The sequence below is a fragment of the Gigantopelta aegis genome, chromosome 2 (assembly GCF_016097555.1).
Source record: "Gigantopelta aegis isolate Gae_Host chromosome 2, Gae_host_genome, whole genome shotgun sequence".
NCBI classification, from domain to species: Eukaryota; Metazoa; Mollusca; class Gastropoda; order Neomphalida; family Peltospiridae; genus Gigantopelta; species Gigantopelta aegis.
In genome coordinates this window covers 23,784,458-23,800,958 of record NC_054700.1, presented here as the reverse complement: position 1 = coordinate 23,800,958, position 16,501 = coordinate 23,784,458, and the positions used below count along the sequence as shown (strand labels likewise).

General features: G+C 36.0%; 1 protein-coding gene across 4 annotated transcripts in view; it reads right to left on the bottom strand.

The window, feature by feature from the left end:
- The window catches only part of LOC121382881 (GRAM domain-containing protein 2B-like), a 147,198-nt gene that overhangs the window by 58,234 nt on the left and 72,463 nt on the right, over nt 1-16,501 (bottom strand). For 3 of the 4 annotated variants that reach the window (XM_041512558.1, XM_041512575.1, XM_041512583.1), the window contains 7 exons: nt 12,819-12,965; nt 12,057-12,099; nt 8,423-8,510; nt 6,690-6,793; nt 6,463-6,558; nt 5,885-5,962; nt 3,740-3,790 (listed from right to left, as the gene is read on the bottom strand). In XM_041512558.1, the coding sequence (XP_041368492.1) occupies nt 3,740-3,790; nt 5,885-5,962; nt 6,463-6,558; nt 6,690-6,793; nt 8,423-8,510; nt 12,057-12,099; nt 12,819-12,965 (607 nt within the window). The remainder of the gene's footprint in view (nt 1-3,739; nt 3,791-5,884; nt 5,963-6,462; nt 6,559-6,689; nt 6,794-8,422; nt 8,511-12,056; nt 12,100-12,818; nt 12,966-16,501) is intronic. The other variant, XM_041512567.1, reaches the window with a different exon arrangement.

Here is a 16,501-nt window from a genome sequence, read left to right as displayed (position 1 = left end):
ATGATATATTTGACAAAAGGTACTTTTTATTTCTTTCATCTTTTGAAACTTAAAATTAATATTTTGTCCAGAATTATGAAAAATAACAAAATACCAACCTGTAAACAACGTTGTCTGCTTGTTATAGAAATTTGACAGGGGTCAAGGTTAGTAGACCAGTTTTTATTTTAATATGGCGAAGCATTGTAATAATATAGCTAATTTTAAATTTGAATGACGTCACTTTGAATCGCCTTACAATAACCATACACTGGGTACATGACGTTTCCGTTTTAAGAATGCTGGAAAAATTCCAATGCAAACTTGCTATTGAAAACTTCTTGTTTGAACATTACTAATGCATCTGAATGTGTTTGAAGAAGATCTTGTAAAATTGTACCTTTTACAAAATTACAGTAAGATATGCTATATTTATTGTGTACGAACAAGGGTGCGAAAATTGACTGTCATCGACCTTAATTGAAAATGGTCTTTTTGTAAAAACTATATACTTTTTAAGACCCTACAAGAGTTTTCCACATTTTTAAAACTAATATCATGTCAGCCGTCTTCAAATGTCATTTAATAACTCCATACATGTAGGTGGCTGCTTAAAGGTCAACTTGATCAAAGTAAAGTTAAAACCAGATGAAAAACAGTTTTACCAAGTTGTAGTCAAACTTCAAGAGATGACATTCCATATTAAGTTTCAACCCCAGATCCAATGGCTGGCAATGTGTGAGGCTGAACCCAAACCCTGCACCCTAGATCCTGTGGCTGGCAATGTGAGGCTGAACCCAAACCCTGCACCCCAGATCCTGTGGCTGGCAATGTGAGACTAAACCCAAAACCTGCACCCCAGATCCAGTGGCTGGCAATGTGAGAGGCTGAACCCAAACCCTGCACCCCAGATCCAGTGGCTGGCAATGTGAGAGGCTGAACCCAAACCCTGCACCCCAGACCCAGTGGCTGGCAATGTGAGGCTGAACCCAAACCTGCACCCCAGATCCCTGGCAATGTGCACCCAAACCCTGCACCCCATATCCAGTGGCTGGCAATGTGAGAGGCTGAACCCAAACCCTGCACCCCAGATCCAGTGGCTGGCAATGTGAGAGGCTGAACCCAAACCCTGCACCCTAGATCCTGTGGCTGGCAATGTGTGAGGCTGAACCCAAACCCTGCACCCCAGATCCAATGGCTGGCTATGTGAGAGGCTGAACCCAAACCCTGCACCCCAGATCCTGTGGCTGGCAATGTGTGAGGCTGAACCCAAACCCTGCACCCTAGATCCTGTGGCTGGCAATGTGAGAGGCTGAACCCAAACCCTGCACCCCAGATCCAGTGGCTGGCAATGTGAGAGGCTGAACCCAAACCCTGCACCCCAGATCCAATGGCTGGCAATGTGTGAGGCTGAACCCAAACCCTGCACCCTAGATCCTGTGGCTGGCAATGTGAGGCTGAACCCAAACCCTGCACCCCAGATCCTGTGGCTGGCAATGTGAGACTAAACCCAAACCCTGCACCCCAGATCCAGTGGCTGGCAATGTGAGAGGCTGAACCCAAACCCTGCACCCTATATCCAGTGGCTGGCAATGTGAGAGGCTGAACCCAAACCCTGCACCCCAGATCCAGTGGCTGGCAATGTGAGAGGCTGAACCCAAACCCTGCACCCCAGATCCAGTGGCTGGCAATGTGAGAGGCTGAACCCAAACCCTGCACCCCAGATCCAGTGGCTGGCAATGTGAGGCTGAACCCAAACCCTGCACCCCAAATCCAGTGGCTGGCAATGTGAGGCTGAACCCAAACCCTGCACCCCAGATACTGTGGTTGGCAATGTGAGTCTGAACCTAAACCCTGCACCCCAGATCCAGTGGCTGGCAATGTGAGGCTGAACCCAAACCCTGCACCCCAGATCCAGTGGCTGGCAATGTGAGGCTGAACCCAAACCCTGCACCCCAGATCCAGTGGCTGGCAATGTGAGGCTGAACCCAAACCCTGCACCCCAGATCCAGTGGCTGGCAATGTGAGGCTGAACCCAAACCCTGCACCCCAGATCCAGTGGCTGGCAATGTAAGGCTGAACCCAAACCCTGCACCCCAGATCCAGTGGCTGGCAATGTGAGATGCTAAACACAAACCCTGCACCCTCTTATTTTCAATTAGGAGACACACTATAGAGATGTTAATGCAGTTAAACATTTAATATTCTCAACATACACAGTACTAGATTTGAAAACATGCACTATCTGATATAATGGAAGATGTAGATTGCTAAATCTATGAGAGTTTGTGCAGTTAATTTTATTTCCGACAGCCCAACACCATTACAAATACAAGTAATCCCTCAAGACATTGTAACAAAAAGTTTGGTTTTGTTAACGACACCACTAGAACACATTGATTTATTTATCATCGGCTACTGGATGTCAAACATTTGGTAATTTTGACAAATAGTCTTAGAGAAGAAACCTGCTACATTTTTCCATTAGTGGCAAGGTATCTTTTATATGCACCATCCCACAGACAGGATAACACATACCACGACCTTTGATATACCAGTTGTAGTGCACTGGCTGGAATGGGAAAGACATTGTAACACAAAAATCAAGATCATGCTGTTATTAACTAGAATTATAGTCAATAAGTGACCCTTTTGCACAACCAATTCACGTCATTGAATCCTATTCCTAATTTGCGGAGGGGGTGGATGTAGTAGCCTAGTGGTGAAATGCTCACCTAATGCGCAGTCTGTCTGGAATCGATCCCTGTTGGTGGACCCAATGGGCCATTTCTCGTTCCAGCCAGTGCACCATGACTGTTATATCAAAGACCATTCAGTGTTGTGAGATGGTGCATATAAAAGATATCTTGCTTCTAATGGAAAAATGTAGTGGTTTTCTCTCTAAGACTATATGTCAAATTACCAAATGTTTGACATCCAATAGCTGAACTCTAGTGGTGTTGTAAAACAAAACAAACTTTAACTTTAATTCACAGAGGGGCAAGATGTACCTATTGCTCAGTGGTAGAATCCACCTTGATGGACTTACTTTTTTTTTGTTGCCCATGACAGGTATATCAAAGACCATGGCATGTATAGTCCAGTCTATGGGAAAGTGTATAAAAAAGATCCCTTGCTACATTTTTTTTATATAGGTGTGGCATACGTGTTGAAAGCAGGTTTCCTAGCTCCTCCCCTCCTCTTTCTCTTCCTCCCTCCCTCCCGTATCTCATAACCAAGTGTTAGACCTTAAAGGTGCCGAGGTTTCAATATGTTAAACACGGGAAAGAAGGAAGCTTTAATCAAGTGACCGGAACAGGAAGCAGAAGACTCAATGGAAGATTTTAAGCCATTCCATTGGCTGTTGGGACAAGTTTACTAATGCTAAGGGGGGAAATGTCATTAGTTTGAGTTCAAGTCATGTTGAAAATTTTTACATTCCATTGGCTGTTGGGTTGACTGAACCAGTCTACTAACATTGAGGGGGAAAATACCATTAGTTTGAGGTCAAGTTTCGTTGAAAAGACATTACCTTTCCCAATTCTTATCACTAAACTGTGCTTTTAAATTAGTAACTAGAAAGTTGTAAGAGCACAAGACATTCATGTCTATCCAGCATTACATACATGTACATGCAAATGAACAATTCCTGCGTAACCACATGTCTAACCCAAACATTCACTACCATTTTCCATAGTTTACACTGACATAATGTTTGACAATATGATGCATGCAACAGGCTGCTAGACTTGTCACTTACAAAGTACACAGACTCGGAAACAGAGCTGATGCTAGACTCAACTGAATCAGGCTGATAAAGAAACGGGGAGAAAGAAAAGTCTGTTAGTATTTACAAGCTGAGAGAACAGGTCATTAAATACAGCCCTCGGAATTCGTGCCAACTTTCAAAAATGCTTATTTAAAAGCCTAAGTAAAATCAATTTAATGTCAGCAGGGTGGGTTTTCTTTTGGCAAAGCAACTTCAGTGAAGAAATACAAGTACAGATATTGAAAAACAAATGCCTTGGGTTCTGTTTTTGCTGAAATAATTTTCTGAATTGCAAGGGCTGCAAATACACACAATTGTATAGACTCTGTAATACATCTAAAATAATGACATAATACATAGCTTTGTGTAATACAAAAAGGCATTATGGTACTGTATGTCTACTGATCTAGAAAACCAGTTGAATTATAAACCCAGATGAAAAACAGTGATGATTGTTCATTATTTTATTAATGTGATTATAGGATATTAAACAAGCTTTCATTTTGTATTGTGTTTATGTCCCAAGTGAAATAATTTTCACTTGTATGTACCAATCATATGACGTTGAAGGGTTATGTCCCACTTTGTGTTCTTGTGGTACATAACACTTTGATATGAACCAAGATATTTTTTAACCATAAAGGTAATAATAGCAGCTAAGTAACAGGACTTGTCCGTGAAGAGATGCAAGTACAGATATTGAAAAACACGCATTTTGTTTTCAATATCAATACTTTCATTTCTTCACTGACCAATTTTCTTTATGTATTGAAAATAACAAGCAAGTGCTGTTAATGTTGTCAATGTTTCTGGCTAGGGTGTGATCAAAGCAGTCCTTTTCTAATCTTGTGAATCCAGTCAAGAACACACATAATTTGAGTTTTGTTCCAGGTGTGGAAACTAACACTTGTCTCCTTGCCCTAAGCAATTAGATATTGCTGGAAGTACACTTTGTTAAAATGATAAAATGTATAGTCCACAAGGCTAGTAGATATTTTTATATGTTCCTTTTAATTTTATTTAATAAATTTAGGGTTGACAGATTTATAATGCAAATATTTTTTTTTTAAAAGGTCAATAGTTTGTTGTAACTAGGATGGGCTACAAATCAAAACAAAAATGGAGTGAGTGAGAGGGCTAGTGAATTTTTATGAGGGAATGGTAACATTTTTAGGCTACTAGTCCCCAAAGCCAATGGATTTATTTCTTAATTTCTACCCCTAGGTTCATGGATATTTAACATGCAAAGCATGAAAAACATCTTCCAAAAACATGTTCAAAATGAGTCAACTAAAGTTAATAATAAATAGTGAAAGAGGCATAATTCTAATTAGAAATTTTGGTGCAAAAAACTTAATAATAAAACAAAACTATATCTAGAATTATTCTGAACACTTACATCCACAAGAAGTAAATGACAATAAGACAATGAGATCAAAGATTATAAAACAAGGCATTATCATGGACTTTGGTTATCAGGTATTGTATGAAACACTAAATAATTAATCCTCAAGTAAGATGCACAAGATGATATTGATACACGTACAGTGGCAAGGGGAGATAATTTAGAACAGGATCAAAACAGATTGGCCTTTTGACAGTGATTTATGATTTCCAAATGCTTATAAAAAAAATAATAATAAAGGAAAACTTATCTCAGACTTAGATTTAGAATATTTGTATAAAGACAGATCACAGAAAAGCACAGATACTAATAGATAAACAGATTTAAATAATTGGTAAAAATGGCTTCTATCCTCCATGTTCATCAACATAGAATATGTGTATTCTGTATTTTCTGATCTTTCCAATCTGGTCAGTATTTGAAGTGGCATTTTCTATCTTAAAACTTCTAATAACATTTGGATAATACCTGAAAATATTTCTGTAAAGTTAATGATTAATTTGTTTTATAATATTACACTAAAACATTTTCCTTTTACCATTTGGTACATATACTTACTTTAAAACTACAGAAATAAAGTTCTTGTATATTCAAATAAAGAAAAGGCGACTGGATTATGAAAACATTGTTGTGACACCATTTGGCACACATGTTCATACTAAAACTAAACAAATAACATAAAGTGGTGGTACATCAGATAAAGAAAGTGAAACTGAATTGTGAAAACTTACTGAATCTTGAGACAATCTCCACAAACTGACCAACAAACGGAATGTAGTATCTCGCGACATGAATGATCCGAACACATACTGAAAAATACAGCCACCATAAACCATAAACATGTAAAACAAACATTATATACTAGTATATAATGAAAAATACAGCGACCATATAGGGAATATAGCAACATGTAAAATATACAAACATTCTACTGATGCAACAGCATAATATAGTTCTGAATAATAATAATAATTTTGTTCATATGTAACTCATGCAAGGCTAATTTTACATAACTTACTTTTTGCTTACACATTAAATTGAGTTATCAGTTGTAAGGTTATGACTTGTTATGCACAACACAAATGGGTTATCCAGTTGGTTTTTACACAACTCAAATATGGTTTACCTCCAATTTTTTGTTGTTTTAATAACTGTAATTTTTTTACTAATTGATGATAATTGGAGCTATTTAGCCATGTTCACACACCACACATGTATTTTGTCACAAATAAAAGTGAGATTATCATCCTCACAAATTTGGCCCAACATCACAAAAATCAACAGAAATTGTCCTAATTGATAACATTACCTTTTTGTCAGCTGTCTGTATGCCGATAGCATTTGGAATAAACAGAGCCATCTTTTCACGAGTTATGCTGATAACTTTCTCCAAGTTGATTTCCAGCTGAAAAGATCATCAATGTAAAGTAAGCTTAAATTTATTTCATATATTATCATTTATTCTTTATTCTACTACTAACCCTATGAAAATGTGAAGACTAAGGATTAAAAAGGAAATCAGAGTGATGCTCTCACCAATCTGCCACGCCCCTTGATCTTGGAATAAAAGCAGACCCAGTTAGCCGAGACGTACAGGAAGCCATGCAGCAGAATGTCGCCTTTGAATGCACACGAATAATCTGTAAAAAAAATTAATTTTTTTTAGTGAACTACAAAAAAACAAAACCCTACAAAATCAAAGTAAAACCTAGGGATGCCTAAAACCAATGTAAATGGCCCTACCACTTTTGTTAATCAGTCTTTATTACTTGGCAATCCATTTTGCAGATGTGCTTATGTATTCATGGTTTTATTTCTCAAATTTGAATTGACACCCATAACTTTGACATTGGGATTTTTAGCATTGTTTACCAAAAATTTTGAATTTTCAGTTTCATTTTAAAAATATCTTATTAAGCCAAGTTAGAATTTAAAAGCTTAATACTAAACATCTACTTGTATAAATTCAATATTAATATATCTATTTTTAATTATGAAACACAATAGGAGAGGGAATGGGTATTTGTCAAGAGTTATGTACTGTTTTCAAAATATATCTGTATATAATAATAAAATTGGGAATTATTTACTCCAAAATTGTGAATAAAAAATGACAGCCTTTGGAGAATGGCAGCCCCTCTACGTTGCATCCGTTTTGGTTGCATATGCGACAGTTTTTTTCATTTGACGACTAAAACATTTCATTATATCTAAAAAATATACAAGTAGGCACTATCCGCCTCCAAGATTGAAAAGTTAACATAGAGGGCTGAATGGTCTGTCATATATATATTATATATGTGCCAAATGGTCTCACAACAATGTTTTCATAATCCAGTCTCCTTTTCTTTATTTGAATATTATATACACACACACACACACACACACACACACACAGTCACCTGCTTTAAGCAGCCACTTTTTCCCCTCCCAAACAATTTATAACATAAATGCACCTGTAATAAGCGGTCACCTGTCTAACGTGGCCAGCAGCCACCCAAATCGGATCCCAAATCACTATAATACCTGTATTAAGCAGACATTGTAAATATTTACTATTATATAAAAGAGATATTTAACAACAGCCATAAGATGCAGCAAATAACCGATATTCACACCTTCAGGAATACTAGTACCTATTCAGTCCCGACATCTCAACTGTGTATCAACTAAGGAAGAAAGACTACGGAAAGCATCTAATTGCCTCTGAGCAATCTAAGCTTGACATTTGTAGATTCACTTACTATGACAATACACCGCATGAAGTTAAAATTAAATAATTAAATGGAAAGAGAAAACAAACTTGTTGAGAATGGTTAATTTAATACATTCCAGCTGCAGTTCTTCCTGAAGGTGACATGTCAAAGTTTATTTATAGTAAACTGTGAAGCCCACATCCATTAATTAGCAGTAAAGACGCTAAAACAAGAAACAACAACATATGTTTTAAAGACTATATATCTCAACCTGTAATCAGCGGCCACTTATATATACACACACACACACACACACACACACACATATACATACATATACACAGGTATAATAAAACAATAGGAACACACAACATTCTTCACTATGGGTTAAGAATTGCTGTTTTATTTATACTGAACAACATTTTACAAAGTACACAAGAAAGTACAACATTTCTGTTATTTTCAAAACAGTTTTCCTTTTCTTTTTCAATCAAGCCAAACTGAAATTATTGACCCAAAAACCACTTTAAGTGAAGGCTGGAACAGGGTATAAATGTGCTACTGCTGACATACAGTCAATCGGGTCTTCATCCTCCGGCACCCGTTTGAAGAGCTTGTGGAACTTGTCGCAGCGAGATTTGCTCAGGTGTGGCAGGTAGTTCTGAAACAAGCAATGAAAAGTAGAGCTGGGCGGTATACCGTATACACTGTTCGGTATCGGTATCATGTCAATACCGATTTACCGTGCCGAGCAAATTTCAAAATACTAAAATTTTGGTATTGAATTTTTTTTCCCCGGCATATAGTAATGCAACTAACACTATATCTGACGAACGCAAAATAGCTGAAAAGAATAGAGATGAGGGTCTTGTGTATGGAATTTAATTTTATTTAGATGAAATTAGTGGCTGACACTAACCTCGGCCACGTATTTAAGGCTGAGTATACCGAAAATACCTCTCGATATTAGTATTGTGTCAATACCGAATACCGTACTGATACAAAGGTAAATCACCCCAAAAATACTGATACCGAACCTGAACTTTCAATACCACACAGCTCTAATGAAAACACAGGAAATCGGTGCCACTAACCGAACTGATTATCACACAAATTACAGGACATTATTCACGGTACAGTCGTGTTATTACATACATGTACCTATTCAATCTTACTATTAGTGATAAAGACATTTTGAAAGTGCGTGATAAATTTATTTTGTATCACACATGTGTGTGATCTGGACTTTTAAATAGGGAATTCCCTTTTTATTTTTACTGCATTTAGCGCCTTTTATTTACTGACGTCATATGATTTACAAATGATGTCACATCGTATTTGAAACCTTACACAAGGCTGCCACAGAGTATGATTCTTAATGTTAAGTAAATCCATGAGTTTTGATCATAGATTTAACAAAGTGTTGTTATGACGTTAAATTAAAAACCAGTTTTTATAAAACATGAAAGAAGGTATGTAATAAATACAGAACTTCACATGCATTGTTTTCGCTTCCTATTTATTGCACTTGTTTATTTTGTGAAAAAAAACCCATATATTTATGTAAGTCTGCTAATCTCATCACAAATATATTCACACTGCCATCATACTGAAGATTTATTGATTTGGTTTTTCTCTGAATGAGCCCAAAATACTGTATCAATAAATGCATATTGATCTTGATACAGCATATTATTACCTACAAATACCTACCAGCCTTATGTCTGATGGCTTAACCATGACCCCACCGAGGCCGTTGCAATCAATTCTGTAACAATACTTAGGATAATATTAATGTGGTTGTCATTCACAATATTTTATTTTATCCAGTGGTTTTATCTATTTATACTTAACACATTTGGATAAAGTTACAATTGAGTGAAACAAGAGTCTGTGGCTTTGAAATGGGGAAATACCCATTAAAAATAAACTAAAACTCAACTCCATAACTTTTACTAAATCATACGCACGTGTGTTTTTAAATATATGAGAAATCCATTTTGTGATATTAAAAATACCAGGATGACCAAAAACACTTCGAATGTACAGAAATGGATAAGCTAAACCATAAAATCTAAGTAAAGTACGATTTCAGTTATCAAAAACGTCTATAATAGTAAAAAATATGCCTTAGTGTTTAAAAACTAGGGTATGTCCCTTTAACAATTGTGTTTGTGTTAGGTGCACTATTAATGTAATATTTTCTTAAATGCCCATCAGTGAGATCATCCATAGTTATTTATATCACATGGCATTAACACATGAGTATGTTATCAATTTAAAAAAAATGATTGCTCAGGTGATGACCCAGTTGCCACAATCATACCTTCCAATAAAATAAGCACAATGAAAATTGATTGTTCTGTGGTGTAAAAGTTAACCCAAAACTGACTGCTCTGTGATGTATGCATTAACTCCAAATGCAAGCAGAATTAATAAGTTTCAGCTGAAAAAAGATGTATAAATTTATTTCAAACCTGGTTTCTAAGGATATGTAATAAAAAGAATACTACATTTGTGTCAGATACATGTACCATTTAAATTACAACTCATTTAAAAATGCATTCAACTCACTTTTGCTCATTAGATACATAATGAAACAACTTACAATACACGTACACGTACATGTTAACATGTTTTAACAGCCACTCACATATAATGCTGGTTACAGGCTTGTTTACCAGTCCCTCTTTATATATTGAACAGAATAAAATATCTTCAAATCAATGCTAAGTGTTGGAATTCTCGTCAAGTGTATGTCTCAAGCCATTAAATAACCAAGGCCAAACAAGCCACACACACACAGGGTATAAACAGCATTCATCTGTGTGTACAAACAAAAGGCAGTGGTCAACTCTGTGAGGCCCTGTTGGCTGTATAAGTGTTGCTTCTCATTCACTTTAATAGGTTTAAGATCACTGTTATTACACTTAAAGGCGTATCACCGTTTAATTCCTCTAGGCTCCTTAGGTATTTTTATTAGACCACTGCAACCTCCACAATGCAGTGGGCAAATCAGCCTTGGTGGTGTAGTGGTTTAGCCATTATAATAATGGCTGGTAGGTTCTGGGTTCGAATTTCAGGACCAGCTCCCACCGCTTTTTTCTGTTTGTTTTTTAATAATTAAAAATTTATTTATTTTTATTTATTTTTTCTTCCCCATACTCACATTTGTATAAAACAATTAAGATCGTTAAAGAAGTAAATGCATGTTGTTCACAAATATTAAAGATACTGATTTTAATTGGTGGGTTTGTCTGGGATTTGTTTTTGGTTGGTTTATTGTTGGTTTTGATTGTTTTGTTTTTTTTACCAAATAGAAGTTCTAAAAAATTAATCATCAAGGAGAAATAATTGTTTGTTTAATATAAATTATAACATACCGTATATTGCCGTGTATTAGCTGACTTTTGAAGTCTAGAAATACTTTCCAAAAGAAGAGAGTCGGCTTATACACGGAGGCAACAAATCGTTTTTCTGTGTGGAGGGGAAAACAGGGATTAAACATGCCTTAATGAGTTTATTATTTTCTGTCCAGTGAATAATTTAATTACTTATGTGCAATGATATGTTGTTACAGCTTGAATTGTTTATTTTCCTGTTATGATTTATCGGTGCTAAATTATTTTTGCACGGCATGGAAGACGTTAGCATTGCGATGACGATTACCGTGTCTGTAATAATTAAAGGGGAAAAACATACAGTGAAAAAGAAAAGTACAAGTCTATTTGTTGACAGTATTATTGAAACCAATACAATATACAACTGGACAAAAGATGACTTTGGCTTATACACGAGGCCGATGATTTTGTACTTGATATTTAGGGTCAAACTAAGAGGTCGGCTTATACAAGGAGTCGGCTAATACACGGCAATATACGGTAACTGAATAACTATTACTTCAACTGACATTAGTTCACATATTTATAGTGATTCAATAACCACATATTACATTCACTACATGTGTATTTGTAATTTAAAATGTTCTTACATTTAAGTGTAATAACTGAGATATATTATATTCCTTTGAATAGCGGAGGCATCGATCCCTTTACATAAACAGTAAAAGAGGAAGCAACTGACTTAACAATTGATGTGATGCAAGTAAAATAAACATTAATACTGCATTTAAGCCCATACAACATTACTCCAGTTTCTGTACTGCAATTGTGTGAATTCCAACTCATAAACTTCCTAACATGCTTACCGTAAGAGGCAATTTTCTGCTCATCTCTTTCGAAACTGTTGATCTAAAATATTAAATGTTAATGTTATACATTAAATATTCCAATATTTACCAATTTTTTTTTTTTTTTAAATGAAATGAATGATAATAACGTAAAATTAACTTCAGCAATTAGAAATGACTGAACAATAAATCTATTTTGCTATTATAAATATATAATTGAACATACATGTACATGTATTTCTATTTGGAAATAATGGATATAATTAGTCAAATAAAAAACAGAAAGAGAGGGGGAAATAAAAATACCCATATTTATATGTACATTATATGTGTATATTATTATGTACTTGCATGACTGTCATAAAAGTAATTTCAATCTTCAGTGGTAATAACATACATGTGGTCAGAAATTCAAGTCAGGAAACAAAATTCACATGTTCTTTGTACAATCAGTCTCTACATATACAAGGTGTCTCTTGTCATCCTAATATTTGTAAGAAACCTAAACCAGATTTTACATCTAAATGTACCTAAGAAAAATATCTATATTACGAAATAAAATGAATTTTGAGTTACATGTACATGTACCACAAAATTAGAATGACCAGAAACAAACACTGGATATACAGACACTGATATCCCAACTAAGAAAACATATTTCACTTGTTACTGTAGAAATCAACAAGGTTGTATTAGTCGAAAACATATTACAACGACAGCAAACTCAGGACATGTAATTCCTCTATGTATACAACTGATATTGTTTAAATATCAACTCACTTGATGCCAACGTCTTCATTGCTTGGCCTGGGCTGCAATTCTTGCGAATTGTCACCATCAGCGGCAGAGCAGGCCCCCAAAAACGAACTGGAGATTTTCCGATCCACGATCGAAGGTTCAGATGAGGCAATGATTGGCAGCAATTGCCTGCAAATGAGCAAAATAACAGTGGAAAAAAATAATTATTTGAAATCGAGGTTAGATACATAAACTAATTTAAGAGTCTAGGCGTCAGAAGCAGGAGGCTTCACTAAAAGTTACCATAGGGGATGCATATGTATGCAGGCTTGTTAATACTTATTGCATGCATATATTCAATTAAGGCTAAGGCACACTATCCTGGGGAGACATCTCAGCTACCTAAACTGTGTGTCCAGACAGTAAAGGTTACATGTAAATATAGCTGTTATTGGTTAGTGAGAGAGACGTCATTGTAGTGGTCTTACACAGGGGTGGGCAAAAATTAAATTGTCAATTGGTCCCACGTAATGTCGGGGGGGGGGGGGGGGAGAGAGAGAGAGAGAGAGAGAGAGAGAGAGAGAGAGAGAGAGAGAGAGAGAGAGAGAGAGAGAGAGAGAGAGAGAGAGAAAAAAAAAAACAAAGGAATAAAAATAAAAATGATAAAATCATTAAAAAGGTGATATTTGACAAGTAGTGTTTTAAAAAAATCATAGTGGTGTTGAATTCCAGACCATCAGGACTGTAGTCCAGTATTCCAACCACGCAGTGGATCAACAAATAAAACTGCATTTTAATACTTATAAATCTCATAGGGTGTATTTTGACGGAATGAACCAAACGTCTACGGGATAAAACAAAGATTTAGTCCCATAAAGCCTCATTCTGTCTTCTGTGCTATATTTCTTCTAAAAGTACCATCAAAAGCACCCTTGTGGAAGAAATTTTACACAGAATAGTCAAAATGTCTAATTCTTCAAAGGCAAAACATGGCGATACTGGATTACGAAATATAAACATTATGTTGGTTTTATAGAACAAATTGTTTTAAAAGGTATTGTATATAACTATCGCTAACCCTAACCAGCAGTTTGTATTTCAAAAAAGCCTCTTGCCTCCGACTCTGACAGTCTACCCAACAGAGCTCTGTACACAGGTGTTGACAGGTGTATTTTGTAATCAGTTGCAAACTCTGGGTCCTTTATTTTAATTAGAGTGTACATAAGACCTCAATAGCTTTTTCACCAAGAATGGTGTTATTGTTAACGGCTGTTTAATCTCGTGACCAGCTCAGCAGTTTTGACAAATGTCTAGCCTAGTGGCAGTGGACTGATACCACTGTGCATGGGAACGACTTATGGCAGACTTTAAAATCACAGATGTCTGAAACACCCGTCATAGTGACCTGTCCATCTGATGGATAGGAATTTGTTCCAATAATAGAAATGGACAGGTGTTTCGGTCTGAAAAGAAGGAAGGAAGGAAATGTTTTATTTAACGATGCACTCAACACATTTTATTTACAGTTATATGGCGTCAGACATATGTTTAAGGACCACACAGATATTGAAGGAGGAAACCTGCTGTCACCACTTCATGGGCTACTCTTTTCGATTGGCAGCAAGGGATCTTTTATATCCCATAGACAGAATAGCACATACCACAGCCTTTGATGTTCCAGTCGTGGTGCACTGGCTGGAGCGAGAAATATCGACGGGGATCGATCCCAAACCGACCGCGCATCAAGTGAGTGCTTTACCACTGGCATACGTCTTGCCCCCGGACTGACAAGAATTACAAATGTGGGACCGGCAAACACACGCTTTGAAAAAAAAAATTCGGTCTTAGAGATCGAGAATCGGTCCCAGACCAGGTAAAAAGGGCTTTTCCTAGGGGTGCAACGATACGGTCAAAACCGTATTGCGATATATTGCGATATAAGAAACTGTATTGCAATATGTATTGCAATACAGTTGATATTATTTAAATTTAATATTTATGGGGTTGGGTTTTTTTTAATGAAAACAGAAGGCATAACGTTTTAATTATCTTTATTAGTTTCAGTTGTCAGGCTAAATGTTTTAGGTCATATTTTTATTTTTTAACACAATACTAGTCTACTAGAACACTGGTGTGACGGTGTCAAACTATTTATATATATATTGTCACATTCGGAAATCCTTACTATCGGACTTTTCCGTTGCTGCTCGCTTGACACGGAAATGTACGTATTGAGTCGCAATGTTTCAGCAGATCGACCGAAACAGAGCCGAGGTATTTTGAACGATCGACCGAAGTATTCCGAGTTCAGTGAAAAACAGCGAAGTGTGATTCTCATTTGTTGGTTTATTTCTTTGAAGATGATAGCCGTAGTCGTATTCCAACGTAAATGAACAATGAATGATAATGTGTAAGTAACAAAACATTTATTTGTAATTATCGTTAACTGGTTATTTTCATTGGACTTTTAACACGTTTTGTTTAGAAGTTAGAACCAAGTATAACCGACCTATCACTTCGTATGCCAACAAGTAAGCCGACTACTCTTGACGTGATTGTTACATTTCCTGTCATCACCAATTAATAAAATGATGTGTGTTTTGTTTGTTTGTTGGTTTACCTATTTCAAGACAAATAAGATAAGGAAAAAAAATAGCGTATAAAAATCGCGATACGCAAAACTGTACCGCGGTTCGTATCGAGCTGATCAATTATCGCGGTATACCGGTACACCGGTTTATCGTTGCAGCACTAGCTTTTCCCCACCCTGTCTTACACCTACCCATTGAGTCATTACATTGCTCTGGGTGGGAACCAGTATCAGGATGCAAACTGAGTACCTCAATATGATAGAATAATGGATTAATTAAAATACCAAATTATGTCTTCAAATGTACTTGTGAGATTTAATTTTTAATTTGTGTAAAAAACAGAAATTAATCTTGCTTAATATTACCATAAATTATGTTTCATTAGCTCAAGAATACATTTAATAATATATTAAAGCTTTAAAAAACAAAAGAACAATTTGAGATTAGTAAATTATTTCTTACTCTAGCTGAACTTAGTCATCATTGTAACCCTTCACATAGTTAAATTTTTTCTTGGATATAAACATGTAATCTTCAACATAGTGTTTTTAAAATGTTCATATAATGCAGTATACCCAACAGGAGAGCACACACCACATTCATTGATATATATATCAATTGTGGAACTTTGGTCTTACAAAGACTGTTGATACAAAATCTGTAAAACTAATAATCCTTTCTTTTTTCCCTCTATACAATTCTGGCAAAAAACAAATTTGAGATTGGTAAATTATTTCTTACTCTGAACCTTTTTTTTCCCCCTTCTACAATAGACCTCTTTCACAATCCCATTGCACATGTGCATGAAGAGTAGCATCCCTTGCTGAATTAGACTGAACTCTGGCTGCATACAACATGGGGGGGCATGATCGACAGTTGTCATGAGCGTCATGAGCGTCATGAGTAGCTTCGTAGAAGCTGTGAATCTCTAGCAACTAACATACTAAAGTTGACATCGGAATGGTTTAAGACCAAAAGCAGTGAAACATTAACTTACACAGTCTCTGGAGCAGCCTGTCAAGGGTTTTAACAACGCAAAATTAAGAGATTCATGCATATATATACCCATATGTATATATATGGTTCAAATTATAGGGCAATATCACTTCTCTCTCACATTTTGAAAGGGCAAAG